Source organism: Chinchilla lanigera, unplaced genomic scaffold (assembly GCF_000276665.1).
Source record: "Chinchilla lanigera isolate Chin_1 unplaced genomic scaffold, ChiLan1.0 scaffold00081, whole genome shotgun sequence".
NCBI classification, from domain to species: Eukaryota; Metazoa; Chordata; class Mammalia; order Rodentia; family Chinchillidae; genus Chinchilla; species Chinchilla lanigera.
In genome coordinates this window covers 9,680,920-9,691,932 of record NW_004955482.1, presented here as the reverse complement: position 1 = coordinate 9,691,932, position 11,013 = coordinate 9,680,920, and the positions used below count along the sequence as shown (strand labels likewise).

At 61.3% G+C, this 11,013-nt stretch overlaps 1 protein-coding gene across 1 annotated transcript; it reads left to right on the top strand.

The window, feature by feature from the left end:
- Positions 1–777: 777 nt before the first annotated feature.
- On the top strand, positions 778–9,262 carry Lhx5 (LIM homeobox 5). Its single transcript, XM_005403229.2, has 5 exons — positions 778–950; positions 2,745–2,968; positions 3,608–3,885; positions 4,533–4,698; positions 8,095–9,262. The coding sequence occupies exons 1-5, from the start codon at positions 778–780 to the stop codon at positions 8,460–8,462; spliced, it is 1,209 nt and encodes a 402-aa protein (XP_005403286.1). The 3' UTR covers positions 8,463–9,262.
- The last annotated feature ends 1,751 nt before the right edge of the window (positions 9,263–11,013 follow it).

Sequence of the window (11,013 nt, the reverse complement as noted above, 5' to 3'; positions counted from 1 at the left end):
GCTCGGGCCTTGGGCAACTTCTGCAAGTTCCGAGGATGGCAAAGGGAGTGGGGGTCCCTCCCGGACTAGGCCTTGGAACCCTGGCCCCCAAATATTTCCGGAGAGAGGAAGAGATGTGGTTTCCACATCTGGAGACCCCCACCCTAGCCCCAAACTAGAAAGTAAATACTTACTCAGCCCCGGACCAGGCACAAGCTAATACTCAACAATACTGATGCCTTGTTTTTTTTGCTCTGTTCGGACCGCAACGCTGTAGCCAATTTAGATATGCTATAAATTTAAGAGGTTGCCATGGCTACGGCGCGCCCATTGGCCGCCGGGCCCCCTACGTGCTGCGCCACGTCACCAAATCTGAATAAGGATGCGCGAATTAGGCGACGGCCAGACAAAGATGAGGATCCGGACCGCTTGAAAGTGGGGGAAAGTGCCGGCGCCTCGCCACCGGGGAAAGGCGCTTGGCAGTGCAGAGGGCAGCAGCCACCGAGACACCTGGGAGCCCAGAACCAAGGCCCGGGCGCGCGACTCGTGGCATGAGGTTGTGAATGCCGCCGCCCCCCATCCCACTCTGGGCAGCCCAGCTCCAGGCCAGAGATCGTCCGAGGACTTGACCGGCTGAGTCGTGGTCTGAACCGGACTCGCGTGGCGGCGGCGGCGGCGGCGGCGGCAGCATCGGCGGCGGCAGAGACAAGAGGCCGAGAGCAGCGGCAGGACCAGGAAGTCCAAGGGCCAGGGGCCCAGAGGGAGGCGAGGCGGCCGGGGCCGCCGGGGCGCGCGGCTATGATGGTGCACTGTGCCGGTTGCGAGCGGCCCATCCTCGACCGCTTTCTGCTGAACGTGCTGGACCGCGCGTGGCATATCAAATGTGTCCAGTGTTGCGAGTGCAAAACCAACCTCTCGGAGAAGTGCTTCTCGGGGGAGGGCAAGCTCTACTGCAAAAACGACTTCTTCAGGTAAGAGGCCGAGCGCACTGCTGCCCCCGAGCCCGTCCTGCCCGCGCTTTGCCAGGGCGCGGGGAAGAGACCAGGAAATCCATCCCAGCCTCCGGCGTTTAGCTGGGAGCGGGTAGCCCTCTGTCCTCCTCTGCTCCTCCAACCCGCAAAGAGCCCGTGCCCCGGCGGAGGAGGAAGGAGGCTGCTTTTTGGCCTCACCTTCACCCCCAGGGAGCTCCCAGGGGCGGTGGGACAGGGGAGGAAGCCTGCTCACCACGGCAGCAAACGCAGCACCCAAGCTTCAAGCCCCGCTCTGAAGGAGGCAAGGTTTTCCCTGGAGTTCAGGGCGACTGGAGATTTTGCCTCCAGAGCAGGAGTCCTGAGCCCAGAGGTGCCCTCCTGAACACACGGAAACTTCCCAGCTGCAGAGGGGGCCCAGCGGCAGGGAGAAGGAACCTCCCCCTTCCCCCGGCTCACCCCCACCCCCTTAAACATTCTCTTTGCTGCCCAAAGCCCAAATGGAACGGAGGCTGGGAATCAGGATCTTTGGGGTCTAGCTTGGCTGTGTCACCTACTCCCGTCCTTCTGGCTCTCAAGCAGGCCGGGACAGACCATCCCTCCGAGCCTCAGTTTCCCCATCTGGGAAAGGCTAGGGTCAGCCTGGAAGCCCAGGGGTTTTTCCAGCAGCTTAGCCCTGTCTGCTTCCACCAGGCACCCAGAGCCGGCTTTGTCAGTGCACATTCCGGGAGCTGAGGGAAGGAAGGGGGGGCGTGATCCACCCCGCAGAGAAAGGCAGCCCACCGGCCCAGCATCAGGGAATTTGAATAGGAGAAAATGTCAGCCGCGCCTTTACATGTGTAAACCCCCTGGCCCGGAGGCCTGACGCCCCTAATGTGGCGGTGCTTGCAAAGCGCCTAATGATTTTTGATAAGGTGCATATGGCCAATTACACTGCCGGATAAGGCCAAAAGTGACTTATGGCTTCTAATGCCCTCACTACATCAATGTCACCCAAATTCACCCTGTTTAGAGACATGGGTGTGAGGAGATGTGGGGTCCCCAGAGTCCTCATCCCTCTTCCTTTCCCCCATAACCTGCACCTGAGCATTCGCCTTGGGGGGTCTGCACACCCACTCTGGGAGAGGCAGGTTTCTCCCCGAGCCAGAAGGAGAAAGAATAGGAATTAGACCTCAAAGGAGGGAACTGGAATTAGAGTGATCCCAGGCCCTGCCATACAGGGTTTGCTGTGCCTTCTGCTTGCATTTTCCCGCTGACTGCCAGGGCCAGGTTTTGGGGAGCGGGGTGCAGCTCAGTCCCTGCTTCCCAGAGTCTGTCCCTCTGAGGCTCTGCTGTCCACAGCTCCTGGCTCAGAGGCCTCACACTGCAGACCAGCCAGGCTCCTTGTTAGTGCTGGGAATAGGTAGAAGGTTCCCTCCTTGCTCATGCCCAGCCGGGAGCACGGGGAAGGGGGTTCTCACCCCACTGCTAGGCCCAGCAGCCAGGCAGGTGGGCCCTCCCTGGACCCCTGCAGATAGGAAGAGTGCAGGAGGAAAAGCCCAGAAGTGGCCCAAACCCAACCTGCCCTGCCTCCAGCCCTTGCGGGGGAGGAGGCTGGAGCTCGCCCCTTGGCAGTCCCCATCTCAAGAAGAGCCCCAGACGTTTGGCCCTCTTCTGTTCTGGCCACCGAGGGTAGAATCGGAGTTCCAGCTGACAGATGACAAAACAGAGGCTTCTCAGAAGCCAGGGTGGGCGGAAGCGGCTGGAGAGGACTGGACCTGGGTCCACCTCGCAGTGACAGACGCCTTGTGTCCGCAGACGCTTCGGCACCAAGTGTGCAGGCTGCGCGCAAGGCATCTCGCCCAGCGACCTGGTGCGCAAAGCCCGGAGCAAAGTCTTCCACCTCAACTGTTTCACCTGCATGGTGTGCAACAAGCAGCTGTCCACCGGGGAGGAGCTGTACGTCATCGACGAGAACAAGTTTGTGTGCAAGGATGACTACCTGAGCTCCTCCAGCCTCAAAGAAGGCAGCCTCAACTCAGGTATGCAGGCCTCCGGCCTGCCCCAGCCGCCAGCCTGGCGCCCTCTGCTTCCTTCCTTGCGCGGTCAGTGCTAGGCTCAGAGTCGATCGCCCAGATTCCCCTGGCAGGCAGTTCTTGAGCAAGGAGAGGGGATTTGAGGCAGGGAAGGGAGAGCATTTGAAGTCCACCCCATGGGCAAACCGTGCCCTGGGATTCCTGTGCCCCTAATTTAGACCTGCTTGATTCATTCTTCTGTGTCATTTGAGGTCCTGGTAATTTCTAGGTGAACTGCAATTTGGAAAACGGAGAGAAGGGAACAGAAGAAAGGGAGGGGACATCTGTAGGCCCCACTGTCCCCTCTCCAAGAAGGCGGTTCTCCCGAGGCCTGCCCTCGCACCACCACCCCCAAGCCCAGCTCCCCTGGAGGTGCTGAGAGGGTTGGAGCAGGGCCCCTTCAAAGGCCAACCCGCCTGGAGAGAGTGGGCGGGCGCCGGGTCCCTGCGGGGAGGGGCCGTGGCAGGTTTGGGAGGGAACCCAGCCTGGTCAGCGGTAGCCTGGGCCGGCTGGAACCGGCCACTGAATTGGAGAGGGATCCGACAGCCACTGAAGCCACTGATGCCGCTGACGCAGCTGTCCCCTTCCTAATCCGTCCGCCCACAGTGTCATCTTGTACGGACCGCAGTTTGTCCCCGGACCTCCAGGACCCACTGCAGGACGACCCCAAGGAGACAGACAACTCGACCTCATCTGACAAGGAGACCGCCAACAACGAGAACGAGGAGCAGAACTCGGGCACCAAGCGGCGCGGCCCGCGCACCACCATCAAAGCCAAGCAGCTGGAGACGCTCAAGGCCGCCTTCGCCGCCACGCCCAAGCCCACGCGCCACATCCGCGAGCAGCTGGCGCAGGAGACCGGCCTCAACATGCGGGTTATTCAGGTGCGGTCTGGGGCGCCACGTCCTCCACACTGCGGCTGGGGCTGGGAGCCGACAGCCCCCTCTCCTAGAAGGCGCGAGCTTCTGGTAGGGCACAGCCGAGCGCCCCGGGCCAAGGACGGCTGGGCACCCACCCCGCCGGAGGTGGGGAGCAAGCAACTGAGTTCGCCCAGCCCTGCTGTCCTCCTGCTGTCCTCCTGCTGTGTGACTCGGGACTGGGCCACTGCACCTCTGAATTCCGCTTGCTGCCCTGTTCCACGAAGGTTTTAAGCCTCTCTGGGGTCCAGGACCCCTCCTTCCCTCCCATCTTCCAAGCAAAGAAAGGCGAGGTCCGAGCCCGCCGGCTGCAGAGCGGAGGCAGGAGCCTTGCCGGGCGGGAAGTCTTTATAAAGCCGTCAGGCCGCGGACAAACCGAGGACCAGGAAGCCCAAGTCTTTATGAGTCACCCCACGGGTCCGCGAAATCCTTCACCCTTGGCTGGTTCGCCAAGGCCCCTCTCCACCCCTCCCGGCCTAATCCGGCCCGGCCTCCGCCTCGGGGGAGGCCTGGTGTGTCAGAGGCTTTAGGACCCAGCAGGGGCAGTGCGGGCGGGGAGCGGAGGGGAAGGCGCTCGGGACCCCGAGCTCACGGTGCCCCCTCCTCTGTTCCAGGTGTGGTTTCAGAACCGAAGGTCCAAAGAGCGCCGCATGAAACAGCTGAGCGCTCTAGGCGCACGGAGACACGCCTTCTTCCGGAGTCCGCGGCGCATGCGTCCGCTAGGCGGCCGCTTGGACGAGTCTGAGATGTTGGGGTCCACCCCATACACCTACTACGGAGGTAAGAGGCGCCCCCGGAACGCGCGGCTCTGCACTTCGCCGGCGCCGCTCTGGGCGGCGGAGCGCGCAGAGGACCTGCGCGCGCTTTCCAATACCCTGGGAAATGTTTTGCCTTCTCCCACTCACGTGGGCATACACAATCAACGACACACCTGAACACGCATCACACCCATGCACACTCACCCCGGGCACAAAAGGAAAGACGCGCAGCCATGCAGTGGTACACATAAACACATGAAATGCAGTGGCGCTTTTACCCACGCGGGACGGCTGGGCGCGCGCACGCACGTGCTTGCGTTCAGTCCTCGAGGATGCACATCGCGATACACGATTACAAACAGCCACGCACAGGTACATCCCACCCCACCCCCGCCCCGCTGAGACACAGCGAGGAAGGCACACTTCCGGGGCCCTTCCCCGCATGCCCCTCCACTCCCGCCCCCCCCCCAAGACAAGCCTTGCAGCTGTCCGTGCCCCTGCGCCTGCTGTACAGAAAGCTGGAACTATTCTCAGGGTCCTGGGATGAAGGGTCTAGGCTGCCGCGGGCTACCTGCTTGCCAAGCTGCCTTCCAAGGCTACACCTCCTGCCCAGCCGGCGAGCGGGGCTGTGATCTGGTGCTCTGAGCCCAAACCGAGGTCGCTGTGAGCCCACACTGAGCCCCAATAATGCAGGGGTTCGTGTGGACTCGTGCGCCCAAACGTCCACTTCCCATCTATGGGGCTGGGGAGCACTGTGCGCCTGGGTTTGCGAAGAGGGAGTTCGGAGGTTGGTTTCATGTACTCCACCTGGTCACCCCCTTTTCTCCTTTCTCTCCCCCACCCTCATTTTCCTCACACTGGATTTGCGCCGGGGGCCCCGCCCCCGGGTTTGTTAGGCCCTTGCTTGCACCCAGCAGTCCTGGCTCCCCTTTCTGGAGCTGTGGGCCTCAGGAAACACTTCCCCCTTTTGACTCCTGAATGTCTGGATGTGGTGAGTCTCCTGGAAGGCCTAACCTGAGGGACGTCTGCATTCCGTGCAGCTAGCTCCGTGCTCAGGGCTGGTAACCCAGTCAGAGAGGCCAGCTTCCAAGGACTCAGGGGCAAGCAGCGGGAAGAACGGGCAGGGGCCAGGTGTGCAGATCCCTCCAGCAAGGGGAGGGTGGAGAACCCTCCGGCTCCCGGAGACGGCTCATCGGGAGGCTAAGCCTGGGCCCCTGGAAGTTGTGGCAACGTGGGAAATTGTTCTCTGTAGTCGCAAGGCTAGGTTAGGGAGCCTCAGCCGCTCAGCCTGGATGGTCCAGGCTGGGGTCGCCCCTCACCCACTCTCCATCTAGCTTGGGCTCCTTCCCCACAGGTTAGGCCCTGAGCAGCGAGACGGTGGGGCGGTGTTGGCCGGAATTTTCCCCGCCCGGGTAATTAACCAAGGTTTCTGGGAGGACCTGGCAGCCGCGCACCGAACCCGCCGCGCACAGTCCCCGCGCTCCCGCTGCGTGAGGAGGGAGGCAGGACGCCCGGGTCCCTCTTTCCCCGGAATTTGGGGGAGCGACTCCCCAGCCCCCAGCAAAGCGGCCCCGCCTAATCCGCGTTGGGAGATCCTGGCAGTGGCGGCCGGCAGCGGGCGAGAAAGGGGCCGGGCGGCGGGGCCGGCGGCTCCCCGTGGGAGCGCGGACAAAGCCCCAGCTGCGGCTTTTGTGCCCCTTTCAGACGGCGTTTGTTCCAATTACCTCCGGCCCGGCCGCCATATGGGCGGAGGCGGCGAGCACGGCGCCGGGCCGCGGCCTTCGCGGGCTTGCAGGCTCGCTCCAGTCCCCGGTGGCCCCAGCCCTTCTTACCCTTTGGGGCCCCAAATTCGCGTCTCTCAAGCTCCCTCTTCACTTTTGGGGAGAATGGAATCCGTGTATTTTGTTTGTGGAAGTAACCGGGGGCCGTTTTATCTGCTCCCTAAGCTGTGTCCCAGCCGCGCCTGCAGACCCCCATTTGGAGAGATTTGTGGGTTTGGAGGAGAAAGGAGGGGCAGGAACTCAGCCCTGACCCCCAGGCCCCGGGACCCCGGGACTGCGCCGCGGCGGGGGGTTTGCAGAAGAGGCTGGCTTTTGCGTGCGCTGGTTTTCCCGCCGTGCAAAGCGGGTTGGCACCGCCGCGGGCTCCAAGGCACCGCCTCTGCGGGATGCCCTACCCGACCCTAGAGGCTCCGACCTGCGTGGGGGAAGCTGTTTGTCCCGCCAGACCTCAAGGAGAGGCCTCGGGAGGAGGACAGAAGCGATTTGTGGAGGGAGGTGGCCGTGTCACTTGGAGCCCCGCACCCCCCGGATCTGCGGGGAAACGCGCATCTGTGCGTTTTACTCAGGAGAGAGCCCCAAAGCTGTTACCAGCTTCTCAGAAGGGCTCCATGCCCCCAGACGGGTATCCTGCAAGCCCGTCCACCGTGGGCGAAGCTCAAGCCTCTACCCGAGCGCCACGGGTGTGCGTTTCCGCTCTCCTCTCTCCCTCTCCCAAGTTTCTGGGGCTCGGCTCCCTCTTTTGCAGGTCAGGCCCTGCACTCCCCCGGCCTGGGGCCTGCCCTGGCGGAGGGCTGTGCGGATCCTCGGGGCGCAGGGCAGAGGGGAGGGCGCCGAGCGTCCAGGTGGTGAGCCCAGAGCCCAAACCCGAAGTCCCTCTGCGCTAGGGCGGCCGCCTGTCCCGCTGCCCACCAGCCCGGCGCCCCGGGTCCCTGGCGGCCGTGGAACTCATCTCTCTGCCCGCTGTCTCGGGGTCTCTGCACCCCACGTCTCCCCTTCCCGTCTCCTCCATCCGCCTTCGCCTTCGGGGTTTTCGAAGGTCTCTGACGCGCTGCCTCATCTCTTTCTTTTGCGTCTTCTCCGCTATTTTACTGGATCTCCGATGTCTGGGGCTCTCGCGTCCTTGCTGTGGAATCGCCATCTCTGGGTCCCTTTCTCCCCCTTTTTCTGGCGACTCCCAGCCGCGCCCGGGCTCGTCCTCGCCCGCCTTCGCGCCGAGTCTGCCGGCCGCTCCCTGCGCACCCTGTGCCGGGGTCTCCTTGTCCCCGTCACCTCGGAGACGCCGAGCTCCGCCGTCGCCCCTTCCCCCGGAGCGGTGACTTTGAAGTCGGGACTCTCCGCTTGCGTGTCCCTTATTGTCCCGGCGTCCCTCCCAGCCGAGCCCTCACCTCCTCGGCGCGTCCCATTGTCCTCTCCCCAGCTCTCCTGGGGTCTGCTGCGTCCTCGCCATCTGGAGGGTCGCAGGCCCCTCTCCCCGGGTCTCCCTGGCCTCCGTGGGGCCCTGCCCGTCCTCGGGTCCGTGTCGCCTCTCCCCATCCGAGCGCCCCTGGCCTCAGCGGCTTTGGTCTCCCCGGGATCCCGCGGTCCCCCTCGGACGTCTCCCGTCTCACGGCCCCGTGTCCCCCGCTTCCCTCCCGCAGACTACCAGGGCGACTACTACGCGCCAGGAGGCAACTACGACTTCTTCGCGGCGCACGGGCCGCCGTCGCAGGCGCAGTCCCCGGCCGACTCCAGCTTCCTGGCCGCCTCGGGGCCCGGCTCGACGCCGCTGGGCGCCCTGGAGCCGCCGCTGGCCGGGCCGCACGCCGCTGAGAACCCGCGCTTCACCGACATGATCTCGCACCCCGACACGCCGAGCCCCGAGCCCCTGCCCGGCGCGCTGCACCCCATGCCCGGAGAGGTGTTCGGCGGCGGCCCCAGCCCGCCCTTCCCCATGAGCGGCTCCGGCGCCTACAGCGGGGCCCTGTCGCACCCCAACCCCGAGCTCAACGAGGCGGCCGTGTGGTAAGGCCGGGGCGGGCGCCCCCTGCAGCCTCCGAAACCAAAACGCCCGACGCGGACTCGCGGGGGCGAGGGGGCGCCCTCCGGGGTTCTCTCTCGGGTCCGCACCCAACCGGCAGCTGCTCCTCTGCTGGGCGCGGGGGACCCAGGCCCCACTCATCCCCAGCGAGCGCTCTCCCCGGCAGCCGCGAGCAATTTCTTGGGGCCAAAGTCGATATTCTGGAGGGTGCGGAGATGCGGAGCTCCCGACCCCCGCCCACCGCCTCCACCTCTGGACTAAGGGTCGAGGCGGAGGGCTGGAGAAGATGTTTTTCCCCTCTCTGCGATCCGAGTGGTGTTTTGTAACCTTATTTCTCGCTCTGCTTTCCCCATCTTTAAAAAAAAAAAAATGACTAAAAAAATAGATTGGAAGGGAAAGATGAGGAAAGCATCAGCCAGAAAGCGAAGATGGAGGAGAGGGAATCGGGGGAGGATCCACCTGCGAGTTGGCGCCCCCTGGTGGCCGGTCTTGGGCTCAAGGTCAGCTGATCCGGGAAGCCGGCTTCTCCCTCTTAATGACGTTTTCTTTGGAGCCCGGGGTCCAGGCTGGACTCGAACACTTGCCCATCCTGTTCTGCCCCTGGGCGAGGCGCTCTCCCTGTCCGGGGGCCTGGAGGCTGGGCCGTCAGGGTGTACAATATTATACTTTTTTGGAAGTTGAACGCTTCTAGTTTCCTTATTTTGTATAAAGAAGAAAACAAATAAAGTATGTTTTTGTGTTTACTGTTTATTTATTGTACTCTAGTTATCTGGGGCTGGACATTTTTATATTTTTAAGAGGCGGGTGGGCAGAGTGCGGGAGGGGAGGCAGAAAGAGGTTTACCTACAAAAGACTAAAAAAAAAAAAAAAAACCAAAAAAAATCAACTTTTTTTAAAAAGAAAGATTAATAAAAAAAATTCTTTTTTCCCTCAGCACTGTGTGGTTTTCTTTTTTGTCCCTACACTGATAGAGTGGATGAAATCAGTCTTTTCTCTGCTTCTGTCTCTGAGACCAAGTGAACCCCGAACCTCTTGCAAAGGGGGGCTCCTTCCCGTTACTCACACTTCCTATGAGCCAGGCATAGTATCATCTCATGCTTTAGCGGAGCACAAGCCCTCCAGTACTTGGAAACCCTTGGGAAGGTTTGATGAATGAATGGACTTGTGATCTATCGCCAGTATGTTAAGGAAAAAAAATAAAAAACCTAGCAAATAGACACTGTTCTACACACATCTAATCCCAGCTACTGGGTAGGCTGAGGCAGGAGGATCAAAAGTTTGAGGCTAGCCTGGACAACTTAGTGAGACCCTGTCTTAGAATAAAAAATTAAAAGGGGAGTCGTAGAGCATCCCCGGGGTTGATTCCTAGAAGGGGGGAGGGATTCTAGCTTCAATTCTCTCTGCCCCAGGTAACTCCAGGTGTTCAGAAACAAAACAACAAAACAAAAGAAAGAAAAAAGAAAAGGAGCAGGTCGCAGGGCTGGTGCTGGTTATCTGCAAGGCTGAATTAGGACAGAAGGGTCCCCCCTGGGAGAAGGCTGTTGTGCTCCCCATTCTCATGCAGCTCGTGCCTGTGTGATTAGGTGAAAGCAGGGCGAACAGAGGGCCGGAGATCTAGGGAGCGCAGGGCGCCAAGTATGAACAAGCCCCTCACCCCTCTGGCCTCAGTTTCCTTGTGTGGACGAAGGGGGTGTGGAAGAAACTGTGTCCTAAATTCGCCACCAGCTCAGGCTCTGCAGGGTTAGACAAGCAGATGCAATGAATGAATGAAAATGAACTCTGGAGTCCTGGTCCCCTGGGCTTGGGGTAGGGGACCCCGCCCGCTTCTAGTCACAGCAGGAGAAGGTGGAGGTGGGGGGGGATGACTCTGAAAGTACCAGGGATGGCGCCTGCCAGGCGGCCGCACCAGGATAACACAAGGCGGCTTTGCTTTCTTTTCTTTTTTCCTTTTTCTTTTCTTTTTACTATTTTTTTCTTTCTTTTCTTTTCCTTATAGCACATTTGTTTTTATCAGACCCGTGCTTCTTGCTCACTGTGGAAATTTTGGAAATTTCAGACAAACAAGAGGAAGAGAAGGGCATCGTGCAGGATGTCAGCGCCGTGATGCCTTTGCTTCTGGACTCTTCCCTGTATTTTCTTTCTCAGTCGGAAATCAGAGCGCTCACTCTGTGCACGCCGTGGGGCCGCCCACCTGGCCCCCTCCGCAGTCCTGCAGCCTCACGAGCTGAGCGGGTCGCAGTCAGAGCTACGTCACCCTCTGTAGTCACTGCTCAAACCCCCTGGGCGGGTGCCCCCTCCTTGTTCAGCTTGGTTTTCTTTTCTCTTTTTGCTTCTTGGACAATTCCATCATAGAATGCTTGAGTCCGGTTCCAGTTCTCTTGCACTTGCAACCATGCTGGAATAAACATCCTAGTAGCTGGATCTTTGCACTTGGTCCGGGGAAGGTATCATTTGTCCCATCGGGGTGCTCGCAGAGGTCGAGGGATTTGCTCAAGGTCCTGCGGCTGGGAGCTCAGAGCCCGGATTCAGGTCCGTGGGG

What these genes read in the sequence shown, in the direction of transcription:
- Lhx5 (XM_005403229.2), top strand. Translation starts at nt 778, where the DNA reads ATGATGGTGCACTGTGCCGGTTGCGAGCGGCCCATCCTCGACCGCTTT. An exon ending in TGCAAAAACGACTTCTTCAG is followed by an intron (nt 951 to 2,744) that starts GTAAGAGGCCGA and finishes TTGTGTCCGCAG; the next exon opens with ACGCTTCGGCACCAAGTGTG. An exon ending in TCAACATGCGGGTTATTCAG is followed by an intron (nt 3,886 to 4,532) that starts GTGCGGTCTGGG and finishes CCTCTGTTCCAG; the next exon opens with GTGTGGTTTCAGAACCGAAG.